This window comes from Cricetulus griseus, assembly GCF_003668045.3.
Source record: "Cricetulus griseus strain 17A/GY chromosome 1 unlocalized genomic scaffold, alternate assembly CriGri-PICRH-1.0 chr1_1, whole genome shotgun sequence".
NCBI classification, from domain to species: Eukaryota; Metazoa; Chordata; class Mammalia; order Rodentia; family Cricetidae; genus Cricetulus; species Cricetulus griseus.
The window spans coordinates 203,746,622-203,766,531 of NW_023276807.1; the positions used below are offsets into that span (position 1 = coordinate 203,746,622).

Sequence of the window (19,910 nt, forward strand, 5' to 3'; positions counted from 1 at the left end):
GGAAGCCACTGACTGTCTTCCTCTGTAGTTTTATCTTTATCTTTTCTGGAGTGTCCTAGTTGGAGCCATACACTATGCGTGGCCCTTTTAGATTGATTCCACTTAGCTGTATACATCTAAGTCTGTTTCCCCATACATTCTTTTTTTTTTTCTTTCTCTTGATCACTTTCTTTTAATCCCTTCCCTCTCATTTTCTCTTCCTCCTTTTTTTTTTTTTTTTTTTTAATTCAGGAAGCAAGGTTTCTTTTGTAGCCCAGGCTGGTCTCAAATACACTGTAGTCTTCCTACCTCAGCCTCTTGAGTGCACTCATGTGCCAATGTATCTGGCTTTCTTTACATTTTTTTCCCACTCTTTATGCTATTGTGTTATTTTATAAATTACCTATAAATATCTTGGCACTTTCTAAATTAAGGAAGGATAAAAATAGTGTTCTGCTCAGCAAATACTTGATGAGTCTTGTATATCTACAGACACTCGGGATACTGAAATGGGTAAAAATAGGTTATAGCCCTGAGAAAATATACAAAAACATCACTTAGTAGTGTTAGGTGTTGAGAGAACTCTGTTGCTTAGAATGGCAAGGGCAGTTGGAATTGGCTTGGGCTAGATTGAAGGCTTGTGTGTGTAAGGGAAGACTTACTAGGTAAAGGTGCTTGCTCCCAAGCCAGATTACCCGAGTTTTGATTCCTAGGAATCAGTTGGTTGAGAGAGAAAACTGACTTCTTCATACATAGGCACATAAGATCTCTCTCTCTCTCTCTCTCTCTCTCTTACTCTCTCTCTCTCTCTCTCTCTCTCTCTCTCTCTCTCTCTCTCTCTCACGCACATGCACGCATGCTTGAATGCATGCACATGAGCTAGGAGAGAATTGACTCCTGTAAGTTGTTTTCTGACCTTCAGTGTACACCATGTTATTTGTATACCTATCTCTCCCCCCCCTTATAAATGTATGAAAAGTTTAAAGAAGTAGAAGAAAAGTTGGGTAATGAAATACCCAATTAAATAGTTATGCACATATATTTAACACAAGGATTGAGGCTGGGTTTTTTTTTTTTAACTTCTAGGATTAATGTATTATTAATAAAATTTGTGGAAGCAAAAATTCCTTTCTTTTTTTTTTAAAAGATTTTATTTATTTATTAAATAAACATTCTGCTTCCATGTATATTTGCACACCAGAAGAGGGCACCATCTCATAATGGATGGTTGTGAGCCACGATGTGGTTGCTGGGAATTGAACTCAGGACCTCTGGAAGAGCAGTCAGTGCTCTTAACCTTTGAGCCATCTCTCCAGCCCCCCTTTCTTTCTTTCTTTCTTTTTTTTTTTTAAGTAGTATTTTTTATAGTAAATAGCTGAAATGCTGTTTTGCACTTAACATTTATTTTAGCTTCTCCTCTTGTGTACCTCCATATTTACTTAAGTATTAGAATAAAATATGCTGTCTTAGATTATTCTCGACTATGAAGTAGGGTAACTTAGAAATACCTTCCTTTAAAACAAATGGTAAGTAGATAGAATACAGAAAGAAGTGGCTGCATTGTTTGTGCTGTCTTTTCTTAGGGGTGATAGCAGAGTCTGGTTTTTCTTTTCCATATACATTACTCAAATGATGTCTTTGTAAAAATTCTAGGTTGAAAGAAAAGGAAAATGAAATTAGGAGAATAGAAGCTATATTAAAAGACACAGAGAGTCATCTTTCCAACAAATCAAAGATGTTACAGGTAAGTGTGCGTACTTAAGATTAATTATCAGATGAGTTATTGTCTTTGGTTGTTTAGGTTGTTGGATGTCTTGTGAAGTACTTGGTTAAGTTCCAGTGTTAGGACTTTCCATAGAAGTGCCTTTCTTGACTTTTTAACAGTTTGTTTCTTGTTGATCAAATCCAGGGAATCCAAGGCCTTGTACATGCAAGACAAATCATTTACCTACATCACCAGCTTTTGATTTTTAAAGGCCAGTTCAGCCTGTCCTTGAACTTGCTATGAAACTCAGGCTCGCCTTTAACTTGTGGTCCTCCTGCCTCTGAGCTGGAGTGTTGGAATTAAAGATGTGAGTCAGCTGCCCAGCTGCCCTTACCTTTCATAAGATTGTTTATTATACTATATAAGCAATCCCAGCTAATAAAGATACCCGGGGTATCTAGGGTTGTTCTCCAGTTATAAGCTATACTTTAGTGGCTATCCTTGCACACATATTTTGAATGCTATTTGTCTTATACTAGAAGTAAAATTTTGTGGTCATGGTTTAAACAAGTTTGTTTTCAGAGAGATAAGGAGTTTAAGGAGAAGGTCAGTTATCACCTTTTTGTGTAGTTACTCTTCAAAGTAGCTGCAGGCCATTAGCCTGGAGGGGCAACAAATTTGTAGCTGGCATGCAGTGCCTTGAAGTAGCTTGGCTCATGCTTCATGCCTTAGGGCGAGCTGTTGTCCTGTCACCCTCATGGTTAGTCCCCGTCATGCCCAACACTGGCAGAAGATGCTGACATGATGTCATACCTGAAAAGAAGGACCATTTTGAATTGCTTTAGATTGAGAGAAGTTGAGAGTTCTTAGTATATTGATTGCTCTTTTAATTTTGTTCTACAGTTGTTCTTCTGGGATGACTTAAACAACAACAACCTAATTTTTAGGATCTTTTTACATAATATGGAAAATGAATGTTTTGTTAGTATGTGAGGTTTGACTTTCTTTGACTTCCATTCCCTCTTCCAAAAACTGAGTGTTTATCCATTCAAATACAAGAAGTTTCTTCCTGTTAAATCATAGGAAGAAACACTGATTTTGTGATTGTACACACTTTTTTTTTGTTTTTTTGAGACATGCTTTCTCTGTGGCTTTGGAGGCTTTCCTGGAACTAGCTCTTATAGACCAGGCTGGTCTGGAACTTACAGAGATCTGCCTGCCTCTGCCTCCCGAGTGCTGGGATTAAAGGCATGTGCCACCATCACCTGGCAATTATAAACACTTTTGTGTTTTCCTTTTATTGAATATATATATATATATCTGTATATATATATATATTCATATACATATGAATACATAAATTACGTGTGTGTGTGTGTGTGTGTGTGTGTGTGTGTGTGTGTGTGTGTGTGTGTAATTTACCTCACTGACTGGTGAGAATAGCATTCTAACCTTAGGAAAGGAAGTTGGCTGTGGCAGTCAATCAACTCTCAGTACTGCAGAGGCTCTGCTTCCCAAGGGCATTCTTTTAGCAGGTTGTCCTGCACCTGTCAGGAGCCTGCTCCTAGTACTAGATGACAGAACAGCCTACAACAAATGCTGCAGTGTGAAGTTCGAGAAACCTTGCCCTGCCAGTTGCATGTCACCCTACACTAGATTCTTAAAGGTGTTGAGTTGGTTCATTCTATTGAAACAGAAGTCTAGAACTAAATACAGTTACTGTAATTTAGTAGCATCATTTAATGTGGCCTTTTCCAGCTTTTAAAAATGTTTACTATTTTGGAATTTTCCCAGACCATAAGACATTTTAAAAGCTTATATAGATAAATCATAACCTCTGCCTAGGTATTCATGTTTAATTTTTTTTGTTTACAGGAGGTAGAAGATGAAAATAAATTATTTAAATCCCAAATTGAACAGCTTAATCAGCAGAACCACCAACAAGTAGGCATAATCCTTGTCTCACCTTTTACTATATTGCTGGCTATTTATAATTATTCTTGTCATTTTTACATGTTCATGAAGAGTAAATGATAGTTCTTTTATGAGTATTTCCTATAAAAGCAATTTACTGTGAGATGTCTAAGTAAAATAACGTATAACTTATAGAATATGTTCAAGTAATGTTACTATCAGTGTTCCAGCTTGATTATATACATACACATGTGTGTGTGCCCTGATCAGTGTTCCAGATCTACTGTATATGTACATGTGTGGTGTGTGCTTTGCCCAGTGTTCTAGCTCTTCTGTATACCTATGTGTGCATGTGTATTCTCATCAGTGCTCCAGTTCTGTTATATACACATGTGTGCATGTGTGCTCTAATCAGTGTTCTAGCTCTATTATACTATACACATGTTATGTATGCTCTGGTCAGTGTACCAGCTCTATTATATACATAGATGTGTTTGTGCTCTGATTAGTGTTCTAACTCTATTGTATATAAATGTGTGCGCGCATGTGTGCTCTCTTCATTGTTCTAGCTCCATTATGATATATACACACATGCATGTATGCTCTGATCAGTGTTCTAACTCTATTATATACATGCATGTGTGTGCATGTGTGCTCTAATCGGTGTTCCAGCTCTATTATAATGTACACATATGTATGTGTGTGCTCTACCAGTTACAGCTCGTGTGTGTGTGTGTGTGTGTGTATGTGTGTGTGTGTGTGTGTGTGTGTGTGTCTGTGTGTCTGTGTGTCTGTGTGTCTGTGTGTCTTTGTCCGTGTCTGTACTTATAAGTGTTCCAGCTCCATTATAATATACACGTGTACATGTGTGCTCTGGTTAGTGTTCCAGCTCTGTTATACATGTGTGTGCTCTAATCAGTCTTTCAGCTCTTATTATATACACACATGCTAATGTGCCTTTATATGCCTCAGTCTTACAGAATGCTTTCCTTAGAAGTCGGCTAATGTCTTGGTAGAGGTCTGTTTAAATCTAAGTGCATACCTGTCTTCTCTCCTTAAACAAAATATCAATCATTAGAAAGAAACTAACAGATATATAAGATAGATGTTATAAGTAGTGGGCTAGCATTAATATGCCCTTTAGTATATATTTCTGATTGGTAAAAATGAGCATAAGGTATTTAAGAAAATATATATGTGTATATGATATACACACATTGTTTTGGCATCTTGGAGGCTGAACCTAGAGGTCTTGTGCATGCTGGGCAAGTTCCCTACCATTGAGCAAAGTCCTAAGCCCTACCAAATATGTGTTACCTGTCATTTTATGAACATGTTTGGGCATATCAGAATGCATTTTGAGAGACAATTAAGTGTCCCTGTTGACAAACAACTTCTGGAAGTTAAGTTTGAGAAGACTAGTCATCATACTATGTATCCTATATGTGAAAGCTTTATTATGTAAAATCACTTTTTTTTATTGGATGTGAGAAAATCATCTTTTCTTGATTTTTTTTTTTGTTGTTGTTGATTTAATTTAGATAGTTTTAGGAGCTAATATGAAAAGTACCTCAGTGCTATACAAAGTAAACTCTTTATAGAGTGATAATGAAAATTGGACTTACCACTCAGTACACCTTACAAAATTGTATATGTTTTTATTAAAACCACTTGATTGGGATGCTGGCATAATGCAGTGTGTGATATTTTTCAGTTTATTTTTTATTTATCTTCAAGAAGAATTTAATTTTGTTACGTTCTAGAAAGCATTATTTTGCACTAATATGTAACTCTTTTAATAGGCATCTTTTCCCTCTCAGGAAGAATTACAAACAATGTAAGTAATGCATTGATTCAAAGTTTGGTATGTTATAAAGTTAAGTGCTGAATTACCCTCAGACAAGGAATTTCATATAATTTCAAATGATTGTTTAAATTTAATCTCGTCTTTGAATGCTCTGGGCTTCAGGCCAGTGAGCATTTGTGTTTCCGTTGCCTAATACACAGTTTGGGGCATGTCTCCCCCTTCCAGTATTTTGTTGAGGGAGATGTTTCTTACTCTTGTCTTACATAGACATTCAGAGAACTCAGATAGATGGAGTTGAGCTGCACTCTGGAGGTTTTCCTCAGGTCAACGCAGCCCTCAGCTCCTCTGCTTGTTCGTCCTTGGACCCACTCTGGACCCATGGTGCAGACCTGGGTTCTACTATTGCATTTTTATGAAATTTAAAGTTGTGACAATTCTCTTCGAAAGATTTTTTAAAAGAATAAAACATTTTTTTTCTTGATTTCTCTAAGATGCTACAAAATTGAAAGTCATTTCTGCTTACAGTATGTTTCAAAATGTGAAATTTTAACCATATTAAGTATATCAATAGATGTTAATAGTCTAAATGTTGTCCCATGTTGGCTTATTTGCAGAGTTGGCCATTTAGCATGCAAGGGTTATTAGTTTTGACTGAGTCCTGAGTTGAACTGTATGAAGGAAATAGTATGCAGTGATTTTTCTCTAAAGAGCTGACAGTATTTTAGGCTTTAGGGATAGCCATTTCAGTTTCATGTTACTCTGTTTTGTGTACACGTGGGTTTTATTTTATTCTTGTTGACATGTATACGCGTTTGCCTGCTTGTCTGTATGTGCATCATGTGCATACAGTGCCCATGGAGGTCAGAAGAGGACGCTGGATTTCCTGAAACTGGACTTAAAAGTGGTTGTGAGCAGCCCCATGTTGGTGCTAGGAACTGAAGCTGTGTCCTCAGCAAGAACAGCAAGTGCTCTTAACCACTGAGCTATCACTCTAGCCCCTATTTTAAGTAGGACAGTGACACAGTGGTTCACACCTGGAATCCCAGCTTTGGCATGATGAGGCAGGTGGATTACTTGAACTGTGAGTGATGGATAAACCTTGGCAGCATAGTTAGATTTCTCTAAAAACAATCCTTTTATTTTACATACCGATCCCAGCCCCCACCCCCACCCCCCAGCTCCTCCTACTCTCACCACCCATCCACTCCTCAGAGAGGGTGAGTCCTCCCATGGGATGTCAGCAAAGTCTGTCACATCATGTTGAGGAAGGATCAAGCGCCCCCCTCCTCCCATTTAGGCTGAGCAAGGTATTCCTCCATAGGCAAATCCTCCAAACCTCCCCACAAACCTAAATTAATAGTATTACCGTGTTATCAGACTTGTTACTGTGACCACGATGCTTGATAGTCTATCATTCTTGGCTCTACTAATGCTAAGCTTTAATGGGGAGAACAGGATACTAGGAACCCTACCTCAGAGAATCTGGGCTGGGAACAAGATACTTTTCATTGACCACTGCTAGTGATATGTTTTTTTCATATGGGTCCTATCAGACCCTTTCAAAATAGCACTCCATGTGGGGCCAAACTTCCATCACATGAGTCGTATTGAGGAAGTACTTTTAAGCTCAAGGACTAGATTGGTTGTTGGGCAGCCCTTTAGTCTTTGTCGCCCCCCCCCCCCCGCCCCCAACAGGGTTTCTCTAGCTTTGGAGGCTGTCCTGGCACTCACTCTGGAGACCAGGCTGGTCTCGAACTCACAGAGATCCACCTGCCTCTGCCTCCCGAGTGCTGGGATTAAAGGCGTGCACCACCAAAGCCCTTAGTCTTAAGAAAGCTGTTTGTGGCTGGACATTCTGCTCAAGTGTAACACAAAGGAATTCTGAAATTTTGCCTTTGCTTTCTGCTTTTCTGGGAAATAACTAAGCCATTGGACAGGATCAGGAGAAAAACAAAAATCAAAGCCATGAATTCTAACATTGGGTAAAAATAGCAATAAAATACCAGGTTAATATCATTATATCATTATATTATATATTGTTAGTTTAACGAGCCAATTATTAGTCATTGCTTTAAAATAAATAAAATAAATTTTAAAGGCTGCCTTTGTATCCAACTCAGGCTGGCCTTCAGCTAACTGTATAGTGAGGGTAACCTTGAACTTCTGGCCTTCTGGCTCTACTGCCCAAGTGTTGGTATTGCAGGCACTGTGCAGTAACAAGTGTAGGGCTCATGTGCTGGGAATGGAAACCAGGGCCTTATGCTTCCTAGGTGCAAGCACTCTACCAACTAGCCCCCAAAATCATTTTTGAAATTAAGAATTCATAAGATGAATTCTTTAAACAGTAGCTGATCTATAATTATATTTTCACAGTATTACCTGCTATTTTTCTTTCGTATTTAAATGTTGAAATGTAGGTATCTGAATGCTATTATTGTTTAATATGTAAGTTATATACTTTAGATGCTGTTTACCTAAAATATATTCACATTCTGATTTAGAATTTCAGAAAAAGAAAAAGAATTAACTGATCTTCGCAGTGAGTTAGATTCTTTGAAGAATGCTGTTGAACATCAGAGGAAGAAAAACAATGTAAGCCACTATTCATGAAAAACAGACCTTTCCAGTAATAGAGTGTTTGTTGAAACATGGGCAGGGAATTTTTTTTTTCTTTGCATCTAATTTTGCTTTAGATTACTTGATCTTTGTGTGAGAGCACTTTTGATTTCTTCCTGTCTTTGGGATGTTACTAGAGTAATCATTTTACTGGAAAGCAATTTTAATAGTAAAAAGATGAACTTTTATACCAAACGAAATACCAGTATGGAGCTTTAAAAAAAAAAATATGGTTGAATTCGTGTTAAGATCTTTGTTTAGAGAAATAATTCTTTCTGACTTGTTATTTTAAAAACAAAGGCATTTCCTTTTACTTACTTAACAAGGCTAAATTTTTGTTGTTATTTTTGTGGGTTTTTTTTTTTTTTCTCTGATAGGCTAAAAAAAAAAAATACCAGTTTCAATCTTTATAATTAAGCTTGCAAAGCCTTCTGTAACTGCTCTTTATTTTCAAGTGAGAGGCAGTAAAAATACTGGTAATTAAGTTTGCTAGTGGTCTTAGAACTGAATATATGTATACTAAAATGGGAATGACTAGTTCTTTAAGAATTATAAGTCCTAGTACCCTTACTGAGCAAACACATAGTAGATGCAGCTGAATTTCATAAGTTCCCTCTTACCAAAAGTTAGTAACTAGTAGCCAAGTATTCTTGCTAGAGAAGTGTTATTCACACAAAAGTATGCTTGCTAATATGAGCAAGATCAAAATGTTATTAAATGATAGAATATTGATAATAAATACATGAGTATTTTTCAGTCTGTTAAATCTTTAAAAGTTTGTGTTAAATTGCTAACTAACAAGTTGGCATTTTCTTGTACCCTGAGTTTGTCAAAATTAGGTATGTGAACTGCTCTTTGTGTGTTATTTAATATTTATTACTAACAGCATTACTTAGCCACAAAACTTGGCATGAATGTTCCAGTATATCTCTAACATTGTAACTGTGTTTCATTGCTGGGATTCTGAGATGAGGAGGGCACAGTAATGGAGTTTAATTCATTCTTCATAGCAGCAGCAGCAGCAGCTCTGTAGGTCTTGATTTTAAGCCTGTGAAAAAAGGCAGGGCAGCGGCAGCCCACTCCAGTTCTGCACTCATTTCTTCCACACATTTGCCAGATGTCTTAACTTTCAGTGTGGTGGGTTTCCCATCTATAAAGTGGTAATAAAAAACTTATAAATTGTTGTAAGGATTAATGAGAATTTGTGGATTGCTAAATACAGTATTTGATATCTAAACTTGAAATAAATGGTAATTACTGGCTTTTAACTTTTATGTTTATTCCTAATTCTCGAGATGAAATATAGCATATTGTTTTTATTTTCATTTTCTAAGGAAATGCTTTCTTTCAAAGTTTGCTTTTAAATGGCCTCTGTTTCTCCTTAACGGAATGTGTTTTTTCATTTCTCTGCCTCATTTACTTCAGTCACCTGGCTAGTACAGTTGTGTCTGATTGCTTGTGGCATCCATGGTCAACCATGCCAAGATACAGAACACAAAAGGTTACTGGAAATGTACTAATTGTATTTAAAATAGGGTTAGAGAAAAAAAAAGGTTATGTGGCAGTATAAAGTTCTGTGAGGGTGATATTGGACATCATTTAAAATTACAGCAGAAGTGTTTTGCAGTACTGTGTATTTGCTCTGTCCTTAGCTCTAATGCTTGAACTTGAAGTCATAACTATAATTCTGGTTGGCGTGTTTACCTTCTGATGCTTTCTTCTTTGTCACATTTGCACAGTTACTTGTTTTTAAAAACTGGCATATTTGGTGTGCATACTAAAACATGAAAAGTGGGCATCTTTATTTTCTCATTCAAACTTCTAAACATTACCTTTTTTTTGGCTAATATACACATTTTCCCATTGAAATAATTTTGCAGTAACCAGCATTTAAATGCAGTGCAAAATATTGATGAAGTTAAAGGAGAAATCTTTTAATAATGGATAAACTGAAATCATTCTTTCTAAAAATGATTAGGACCTTCGGGAGAAAAACTGGGAAGCAATGGAAGCTTTGGCATCAACTGAAAAAATGCTTCAGGACAAAGTGAACAAGACCTCCAAGGTTGTAATAACTCCTGGTTAGAAACACCCGTGCACAGACAAAGTCTGCAGCGTGTCTAGATCAGCCTAAGCATTTCCCTTACTGCAGCTTAAATACAATATCCCTTTGCCATCCACATTCATCATCTCCATCATCTCTGCTTTCTCATCTGTCTACTCCTTGAGACTTTACTTTTGGGCACTCTGATCTGTCGGGGCGAGCTTGTTGGTGTTTTGGTGAACACAGCTGTAAGTGGGAGAGTCCAGACTTAATGTTCTGTGTGCAGGTCCTTCCATGCCGGTGGTGTAGTTAAGAGAACTTCGATGCAGCCCCTAAATCAGAGAAATCCATGTGAATTAATGGAACAGATTTAAAAACCTAGCATATATCTGTGATGCATAGTAAAGTGGGGTTTCTGGAGCATACCAGGAGGATTCAGGCAAGGTAGGAAAATAGCAAAATCTTAAATAGTACAGAAAATTTTGAATGCCAAGTATGCTACTGGGGATGACTCCTCAGAAGAGAGACTTAAACTGTCTGTTTTGAAGTGGCTGGAGAGTTGTGGCACACACGTCCTGTCAAGTATGGAATATTACTATGAGTGGAGAATTCTCTTGATGAGTATATAAAATACTTTTTGACAAATATGTTCTCTTTTTATCTTTAAAACAACAAAGGACATTCTTCTTGAGCCCTGTCTGTCCACTAGGGAGAAGGGTCATAATGGATGAGTAATATAAAGTGGGACAACTGAGTATGAATACAACATGAATATTGGATTTTGAAGCCAGGTTAATGAATGCCCCTATGTGATTAATTTCCACATTCTGAAGGTGTTTGTGTGCCAAGGTAATCTATTGCATTTTAACGACAAAGTCTTAAGGATATTTGAAACAGTTTCTTAGTAGAGTACAATGTTATGATTTGTTCATTTTATGTCCTTTCGTGCAGTAGGATTTATACTTACTGCAGTACTTAACCTGGTGAAATTTTTCATTAAGCTTTAAGTTGAGACATTTGGCAGTTATTACTACCAGAGGGATTTAGGCTAGAGACCTAGGCTGTAGCCACACAGATACAGTTTAACTGTGAAGTGTTTCTGTTGTGCAGTCACCTGTCACAAAGGGGACTTGCAGTATGAGCTTTCCACTATTTAGAGCTGACATGTTCTTCATGCCTTTCCTGTACAAGGCATTGTTGCACAAGGCATCGTTGCACCCTCTAATGCACAAAGAGAGCTCCACTGTGCGCAGTGATGGCTTGATAGTTAAGGATTAGATAGACTCCTGCCTTCCCTTAACATCGTGGGTATAAACTATGGGTGTTGATTACTAAGTGGCACAGATTGCGATGTGGCTACATAAAGGGCCTTTACTTTTTTAGGTGCTAGAAATAAAGTCAAAGTGAAGGATAGCATACTGTTGTTAGATGTTTGTTTATTTACTTTTTTGAAGCAGGGTTTCTTTGTGTAGCCCTGGCTGTAGATGTTTCATTTCTTTCTTTTTTTTTTTTTTCCCCAGTCAGGGTTTCTCTGTGTAGCTTTGGAGCCTATCCTGGCACTCACTCTGGAGACCAGGCTGGCCTTGAACTCACAGAGATCCGCCTGCCTCTGCCTCCCGAGTGCTGGGATTAAAGGCGTGCGCCACCAACACCCTGCCAATGTTTAATTTTTATTCTTTTCTTTTCTTGTTTTTGTGATTGGTCTCATTATGTAGTCCATGCTGGCCTGACACTTGAGATCTTCCCGCTCCAGCTTCCTGAGTCTGGGGATCACAGGCGTACTCCATCATGCCAGATTCTGGACTTTTTTTTTAGTTAATTTCTTTTGAGACAGGGTGTCAGAACAGAGTAGCCTTGGCTGGCCTGAAACTAAGTAGATCAGGATAGCCTCAAAATCTTAGAGATCTCCCTACCTCTGCCCTTGCCTCTACTGGCTAAAGGTGTGAGGCACCACACATAGCCTGGAGTTACTTTCAAAGTATTAAATACTTGTTAGAAACTGCAAATGAGAGACTTATATTAAAGGTACTTTGCATATTATAATTAATGGAGGACTAAGGAAATAGTTCAGTTTCTAGCACTAGAAATTTTTCAAATGATGAATGGATGGAAATTGCTATTTACAACCAAATTTATGTCAAATGAAAACTTTATAACTAATACATTCTTAGTTTGCTTGGTGGCTGTTAATTACAGGCTACTTTTCCTCCCTCTGTGGTTTCAGGATGCTTCTATTTCACATTTATCTGTATAGTTAAAAGAGAACAGGCACTTCTTGGTTATCTCTGTTTCCTTCCATTGCTATTGCATACACCCTACTTTGTGCAGTTAGGTATATACGTACAAGTTCATGGACTTTACTAAACTATTGAAAGTACTTGTTAAAACAGCTATTCTAAAACACTGCCAGTAATCTTTAGTAACACATCACCTTTTAATGTGCATAGAATGTGGAATTTCTAGTTTCTGTTGTATAAATTTAGATTTTCATATGATTAATGTTTTCTTAAATTGAAGTGTATGTGTTTTAAATCAAGGACTCATTTCAGAGAGCTGAGTGATGGTTGAGGTGCTGCTTGCCACCCTCATGTCATTGTTGGACCCCAGTAGTATGTGAAATGATTTTTTTGGTTTTGGAGTGCATTTTTATAGGTGTCTTTTGTTTTTAAATCTTGTAGAAATAGTTTGAACATTAGATTTGAGGGAATATGTGTATGGATCAAATTGTTTCCCTAATTTTGACAAACCTTGGCTCTGAGTTTACAGTTGGAGTTAGAAAATCAACAAATGTAGATTAAACATTAGTAATAGTAGAAATTCACAGGCCACTATGTATTAGTATTCTTACCGATGATTGGCATCAGTTAGCCCTGTCTCCCCCCCCCCTGCCCCCACGTCACAATTTATTTGTCTCTTTTGTTTTGTTTAAAAGAAGAGGAACATGTTACTGTTTTTGTTTTTGTTTTTTTTCTTTCTGGGCGTTAAGCCTCATTTATTCCACCCAGATGCACGTTTCTTGGTAAGGTTGTCTGTGAGGTTTTATTGATAGGAAGGGGCGTGCGTGGGTGCGTGTGTTTGTTTGAAGTGTTCCTGGAGAGGCAAATCACTTTATTTCTGATGCCAAAGAAAATCCATATTGTCAGTTACTGCTTTGGCTTGATAATTTGCTATTTAGTATGCTTTAGAGATTCTGCAGATTTTGTCTTTAAGGAAGTATGTTTTCATGCCTTAAAGTGAGAAAAATGTTATTTTTCAATATTAAAGTAAGTTTTAAAAATTGACTTTTTTCTCCATTTGAGCTTCAAAGGTCATAGCTTTTTTTTTTCTTTCTCAAAATTGTGTAACCCTGTAAGTTTGATCTGATATGTCTTTTGCTTTAGGAAAGACAACAACATGTGGAAGCTGTTGAGCTAGAGGCCAAAGAACTGCTCAAAAGATTATTTCCAATGGTGTCTGTTCCTACTAATTTGGTAAGATAAATCTGTTGCCTTTTGACATTTAACCCTAAATTATGTAGGAAGTTGTCGATAGATATATATATATATTTTGAGTCGTATCTGTTAACATGCTAAACTCCCCAATGTCCCAGGCCTTAACAAGGCAGGTGTGCTTTTGAGTAACTTCTGAATTCAAAGCTCACCTGTCTGTACTTGAAACTTTTGTTGTATTCTATCAAATTGATTGGTTTGTAAATGTGTTTGGGAAGAGTTTATTCTAAATGGGTAATAAAACCAATAATAATTTAAGTGATTAATTACTTCTTCGTTTTAACAACAGTCCTTTAATGTATTCCATGCTATGTACTAGGGTTTTTTACATTTTAAAACCATGATTTTCATTTGTTCTTCATCCCAGGCAATGAGGTTGATCTTGGTTCTAGTAAGATAGGAAAGTGACCAGCTCAGACAGCATCTAGTATTTGAGGGCAGAGAAGACCAGAGAATGTCCCAGAAGTTGTTAACATGGCGAGATAGGTCTTCTTAAATTTTTTAATAAAAAAAAAAGTATATATATACTCAAAAGTAGGCAATGAAATAATGATCACAGGATCCACTTTGGGAACTACCATGCATGCATGCATGCTTTTGTTAATATATAAATGACTTTACAGTTCCCATCCCATTATCAGTGGTTTTCAACCTTCCTAATGTTGTGATACCCTTTAATACAGTTTCTCATGTTGTGGTGATACCCAACCATAAAATTATTACTACTTCATAACTGTAATTTTGCTACTGTTATGAATTGTAATGTAAATATTTTTGGGGATTTTGTTTGTAATCCAACAAATAAAGCTTTCCTGAACAGCAGAATGCAGAGCTAAGCTGTTACGATAAATCTTTCTGCCAAAAGCCACTGAGCCCCACCGCCACGTGTAAGCTTTTCGCCAGCCGCCTGCCAGAGTTAGGGCCCAAATGAATACACAGAAACTTGTATTAGGTACAGTGCTGCTTGGCCAATGACTAGGATTCTCATCTGTTAGCTCAGTTTCAATTATTATGCATCTATATATTTTATAAGACTTATCTTATCGGACGCCTTATTGTCGTCCCTCTTTGCCCGTGGCTCACATCCTCCCGCTGGAGGAGGCGAACGGGAAAAAAGGGACCCTTCCTGTTTCTCCTTTGCTTAAATATGAGTCTCCTTGTTATGTTACTTCCTGTCTGGATCAGCACTTCTCTACTACATTTCCCAGAATCCTCTTTGACTCCTAGTCCTGCCTAACTTGCCATTTCATTGGCCAAACAGTATTTTATTTAACAATCAATAAGATATCCATACATAGAAGTACTTCCCCCATCAATAAGCCATTAGTTAACCACATACCTAGTTAAGAGCAAAGACACTTAAGCCACTAGTTAGTCATAGAGGACCGGCAGTGGTGGCCACACCTTAATTCCAGCTCTCGAGAGACAGAGGCAGGTGCATCTCTTGAGTTCAAGGCCACCCTGGGCTACATGAGAGTGAATCAGTTTAAAAGACAAAATGCTCTCCTTTAATCCCAGCACTGGGGAGGTGGAGACAAGAGTGATATGGCTGGGTGGAGAGGGGGAATATAGGCAGGAGGAGACAGGAACTCACTGCTGTCTAGGAAGTCTTCGGAGCAGTGAGGGAAGTTTGGAGATGCAATCAGAAGACACAATCACCCCTTCCGTCTGAGCATTGGTAGAGGTGAGAACTGCCTAGTAGCTGGCCGCTTTGCTTCTCTGGTCTTTAGCTTTAGCTCCAATATCTGTCTCTGGGTTTCATTATTCCTGCTACAATAAACATTTGGCTTAGGAGTTGTGATCCAGAGGTTGAGAACCACTGAGTTAGATTAGGCAGAAGGAACTCCAGCAACAGGGCATTTTTTTTTTTTCTTTTCTTTTCTTTTTTTTTTTCTAGACAGGGTTTCTCTGTGGCTTTGGAGGCTGTCCTGGAACTAGCTCTTGTAGACCAGGCTGGTCTCGAACTCATGGAGATCCACCTGCCTCTGTCTCCCGAGTGCTGGGATTAAAGGCGTGCACCACCCATGATGCTGGTGCATCAGGGCATTTTATCTACAAATATTTTAGCCCATAGTCCTAAGAGATGACAATTATTTATTTTTAAAAAAATTCATCTTTAATTTTACATTCCCCTAATTTTAATATACAGTGCTCATGCCAATTAGATAATAAGGTATTTCATTTTATAATTAGAGCCCAAATAAAATCTACATGTTATTGGTGTTTTCAGTCTGCTGGTTCCCTGTAAGTGTGTTGCATTCCGCCTTTTTTCCCCTTTCATTTTAAGCCTAGAAGTGTCTTGTTGCAGTTTCTGATAGTTTGCATTTAGCTGACTGCATTCCTAGTGCTATGTGTTCCTCTGTCCCTTGTATAATTCATAAATTGGTACCCATTAGAGGCTTATCTGATTCAGGGTCAGTATTTCAGGCTGGGTACTGATCTGTTTGCCTGGTTCATTGGAGCTTCCTTAGGCTGGCTGTGATGACCTTTGGTAACTATTGTGGCTGGTGCTGTAACAAGATGTTCCTTATTTATTGGATACAGTTAAATCTTCAAGCATGGAATGGCCCCTTCCTCTCGGTGTGGGTGCAGGGGCAGAATAAGTACTTCTGGGTATGTTGTATGAGTAGTAGGTTAGCTGCTTTCTCTCTTTAGCTTATATGTACATGCACGCTACTGTTAATTCAAGTAAGAAATGAAGGAAGATTGCTGTTTCCTCTGTAGCTGAGGGGAGGCTGTTAATAATTCATCCCATATCCTTTTCTTTTATGGCCATAATCTGGTTTGTTTCTACTTTGTTTTATTGATGGATTTATTTATTTGACAATATTTCATGAGCCAAGAGTTCTGAAGGTGTGTGGTTTCTGTTCTTCAAAGATTGTAGAACAATTACCAGCAGTCAGAGATTTTTTTTTTCTATTTTCTAATTAAAAAATATTTATGTGCATTTGTGTTTTACCTGCATGTATATCTGTATGAGGGTACTCTGGAACTGGAGTTAGAGACACCTGTGAGCTGCATTGAACCCAGGTCCTCTGGTAAAACAGCCAGTGTTCTTAACTGCTGAGCCATCTCTCCATCCCCCAGAATTTTTCTTTAATGTTAACAGACTTATTGATTATTTGTTTTATTACTTGCTTATTTATTTGGGGATATGGTTTTGCCATGTAGCTCAGGCTGGCCTTGAATTCTTGATTCTTCTGCCTCTAAATCCTGGTCTGGGATTACAAATGTATTCCCCTATGCCTTGTTAAATTCATTCTTAATAGCATTACTGTTGACCTTCATAGCTCTGTAGAAATTTGTAAATCACCATTAGACATGACAATATTCTTTGTGTTTTGTTCACATACTTTTAAAAGTTGACTAGACTATTGCTTCATGTTTTTTGTATTTAAAATATATATTAAACTTTTCATGTGCTAGTTAAAGAGATTAGTATTCTAGGTTTTTTGTTTTTTTGTTTTGTTTTGTTTTTAGTTTTTCAACACAGGGTTTCTTTCTCTCTGTGTAGCTTTGTAGCCCAGGCTGGCCTTGAACTCACAGAGATCCACCTGCCTCTGTTTCCCCAGTGCTGGGATTAAAGGCATGGCCACCACCACCTAGTAGTATTCTAGGTTTTTAAAAGAATTACTTAGTTTAGCCAGGCATGGTGGCACACACCTTTAATCCCAAGAGGCAGAGGTGGGACATTTTGGTCTGTGTAACAGACTAACCGGGATTGCATACAAGAGAAAAAGAAAACAAAGTTAGTTTAAACCTCATTATTACTAGGATTAATTAATGTAATAAAAGAACTCTTTAATCTGGCTTTAATTTATGTTGGATCCCAGTATTTGAACCTAAAGTAGTTTGCTAGTGTACACTGAAGTGGTTTGAGTTTGTATTGTGAGGGTGCTGTTCTTTAAATGGAGAGAGGCTTTCACACTAGTGTGGCGTTGAAAGCACTGCAGTGCCGGCTGATCCCAGCATCCAGTCACTTCTCTTGTGGTATTTGTAGAATACCCTGTTTCAGCTACAGAAATATAAAACTTAACATTGCAGAGTTAGGGAACATTTTATCCATTTTCTTTATCAATTAAATTAAAAAAATGTAAGAAGGAACTTGATTTTAAAATATTAGACACTTGTTACCACAATTTAAAGTTCTGTTAAGAAGTTTCAAAAATCTTAGCTGGGTGGTGGTGGCATATGCCTTTAATCCCAGCACTCGGAAGGCAGAGGCAGTTGGATCTCAGTAAGTTCGAGACCAGCTTTGTCTATAAGAGCTAGTACCAATACAGCCTCCATAGCCACAGAGAAACCCTGTCTCAAAACCACTCCCTCCCCCCAATATAAAAGAAGTTTCAAAAATCTCTAAGTTCCAGATAGTGGCTGGTACTATAATATTCGTATTGTTTTCTTTACTTGACCTGTAAACAGGAACCAATTTTGTGTTGGAGTTAAATAAATGTTTGCTTTTCATCCCCCAGTATGATTTAAAACATGCTTATAATACATGTTTTGCTTTTTAATTTGAAGTATTTTCAGGTACTTTGGAGTACCTTGAAAGAATTTGAAATCTTCTGAATTGAACCCCTTCAGCTAGATTTTGAATTTTTGAATTCTACTTTTTTTTTTTTTTAAGATTTATTTATTATGTATACAGTGTTCTGCCTGAATGTACATCTGCAGGCCAGAAGAGGGCACCAGATCTCATCATAGATGGTTGTGAGCCACCATGTGGTCGCTGGGAATTGAACTCAGGACCTCTGGAAGAGCAGCCAGTGCTCTTAAACTACCAGCCACCTCTCCAGCCCCAGAATTATACTTCGTTTTAACAATTGTTTTGCTTGGAAAAGGTTTTGAAAAGCTGCTCATTCTAGATTGAGTTTTTTACACGTGCTCAGTTGCTTGTTGTTCATGAGTACTTATCATGGCAGGAAAGCATGAATTTTGAGCTGAGGTTTACTGCCTTTGAGTCCAGAATTTAGTTGCAAATAATTTGGTATGGATAAAAAGCATTTATTTTGATAGTTATATGTGTGTATTTAATTTTTAGTGTACATTAAATTATTTATTTACTTACTTATTGTGGCACCGATGGCATTTGTCTTTAATCCAGCATTTGGGAGGCAGAGACCGGAGGATCTCTTTGAGTTCAAGGTCAGCCAGGCTACATAGTGAGGCCCTGTTTCAAAATTTTTCGATTTTTTTTTTCTTCTTTTTATGATAGTCTTCCTATATAGCCTAGGTTGGCCTGAAACTCACACATGACCCTGGCCTTGAACTCGGTATTTTCCTGTTCATGCTTTCTAGGCTGTGTAGCTATAGGCAAGTGGCATCATTCAGCTTTTAGTGTTTTTTTTTGTTGTTGTTGATGTTTATTTTGTAAAACTGAATTATGTTCAATCTGTGAAAGTTAGATCCTCCTCTGAAAGTCTAAGTATGATGACAGTATGTGTAGGTTTATAATTTATAATTATCTGATTTGGTGCTTTTACATGTTTATTTCTTTTAATAATCAGACTTTTTTTGGAAATCTATGACTCAACTTTTCTCTTTTACAGACTTACAGTGAATGGCTACGTGGCTTTGAAAAGAAGGCAAAAGCATGTGTAGCTGGAACTTCGGATGCAGAGGCGGTCAAGGTTAGTTCAAGAAATGAACTTCGTATTTAAACAAACTGCAGGGTTGGACAATCAGAACTTGTTCTCAGGAACTTTGGAGTGACAACAGGATATATTACTAGTTGGATAGTGAAAAGAATATGGTGCTTTGGTTTTTAAAACCAAATGCTTAATTACTGCCATCTCTTTTTAGCTTAGGATTTCAAAGTAAAGATCAGCTGAGACAGTATCTGGTCTCACTGGCTTGCTGCAGCACCCCAGATAACCTCTGTAGCACTCAGAAACCGACTTCCTTCTTACTCTTGACCACAGAGGGTGCAGAACTGTGACCGTCTGAGCTCTGGGTCCTGGGGGCGGGGTGGGGGTTGGGGGGGGATAAAATCTCTTTCCTCCTGTTGTGGCATAAGCATTGTAGTGTTTATTTATGGGCCATGTGTATAAAGAGTAACATCCTTGCTGTAAATGTGTAAATGGACTTAAGAGAGTGTCACAAATAGACACCATGTGACTAAAAGGTTGTCATACTGCATTGCTGCTTAGGAAGGTTGAAATGTAATATTCCATCATAAGTCATTTCTGTCCATTTATCATGTCATCAGATATTTAAAATCATATAAAGTACAGGCTTCCTATTTGTCATTGCAGGTTTTGGAGCACAGGTTGAAAGAAGCTGATGAAATGCACGCACTGCTGCAGCTAGAGTGTGAAAAATACAAATCCGTCCTTGCAGAAACAGTAGGAAATGACT

At 37.6% G+C, this 19,910-nt stretch overlaps 1 protein-coding gene across 8 annotated transcripts in view; it reads left to right on the forward strand.

Annotated features, from left to right (window-relative positions):
• Ktn1 (kinectin 1) overlaps positions 1-19,910 on the forward strand; it is a 100,245-nt gene that overhangs the window by 67,222 nt on the left and 13,113 nt on the right. For 5 of the 8 annotated variants that reach the window (XM_027386554.2, XM_027386558.2, XM_027386557.2 and 2 more), the window contains 8 exons: positions 1,633-1,723; positions 3,560-3,628; positions 5,401-5,435; positions 7,907-7,997; positions 10,000-10,086; positions 13,446-13,535; positions 19,103-19,183; positions 19,808-19,897. In XM_027386554.2, coding sequence (XP_027242355.1) covers positions 1,633-1,723; positions 3,560-3,628; positions 5,401-5,435; positions 7,907-7,997; positions 10,000-10,086; positions 13,446-13,535; positions 19,103-19,183; positions 19,808-19,897 — 634 coding nt within the window. The remainder of the gene's footprint in view (positions 1-1,632; positions 1,724-3,559; positions 3,629-5,400; positions 5,436-7,906; positions 7,998-9,999; positions 10,087-13,445; positions 13,536-19,102; positions 19,184-19,807; positions 19,898-19,910) is intronic. The other 3 variants (XM_027386559.2, XM_027386561.2, XM_035453480.1) reach the window with 1 other exon arrangement.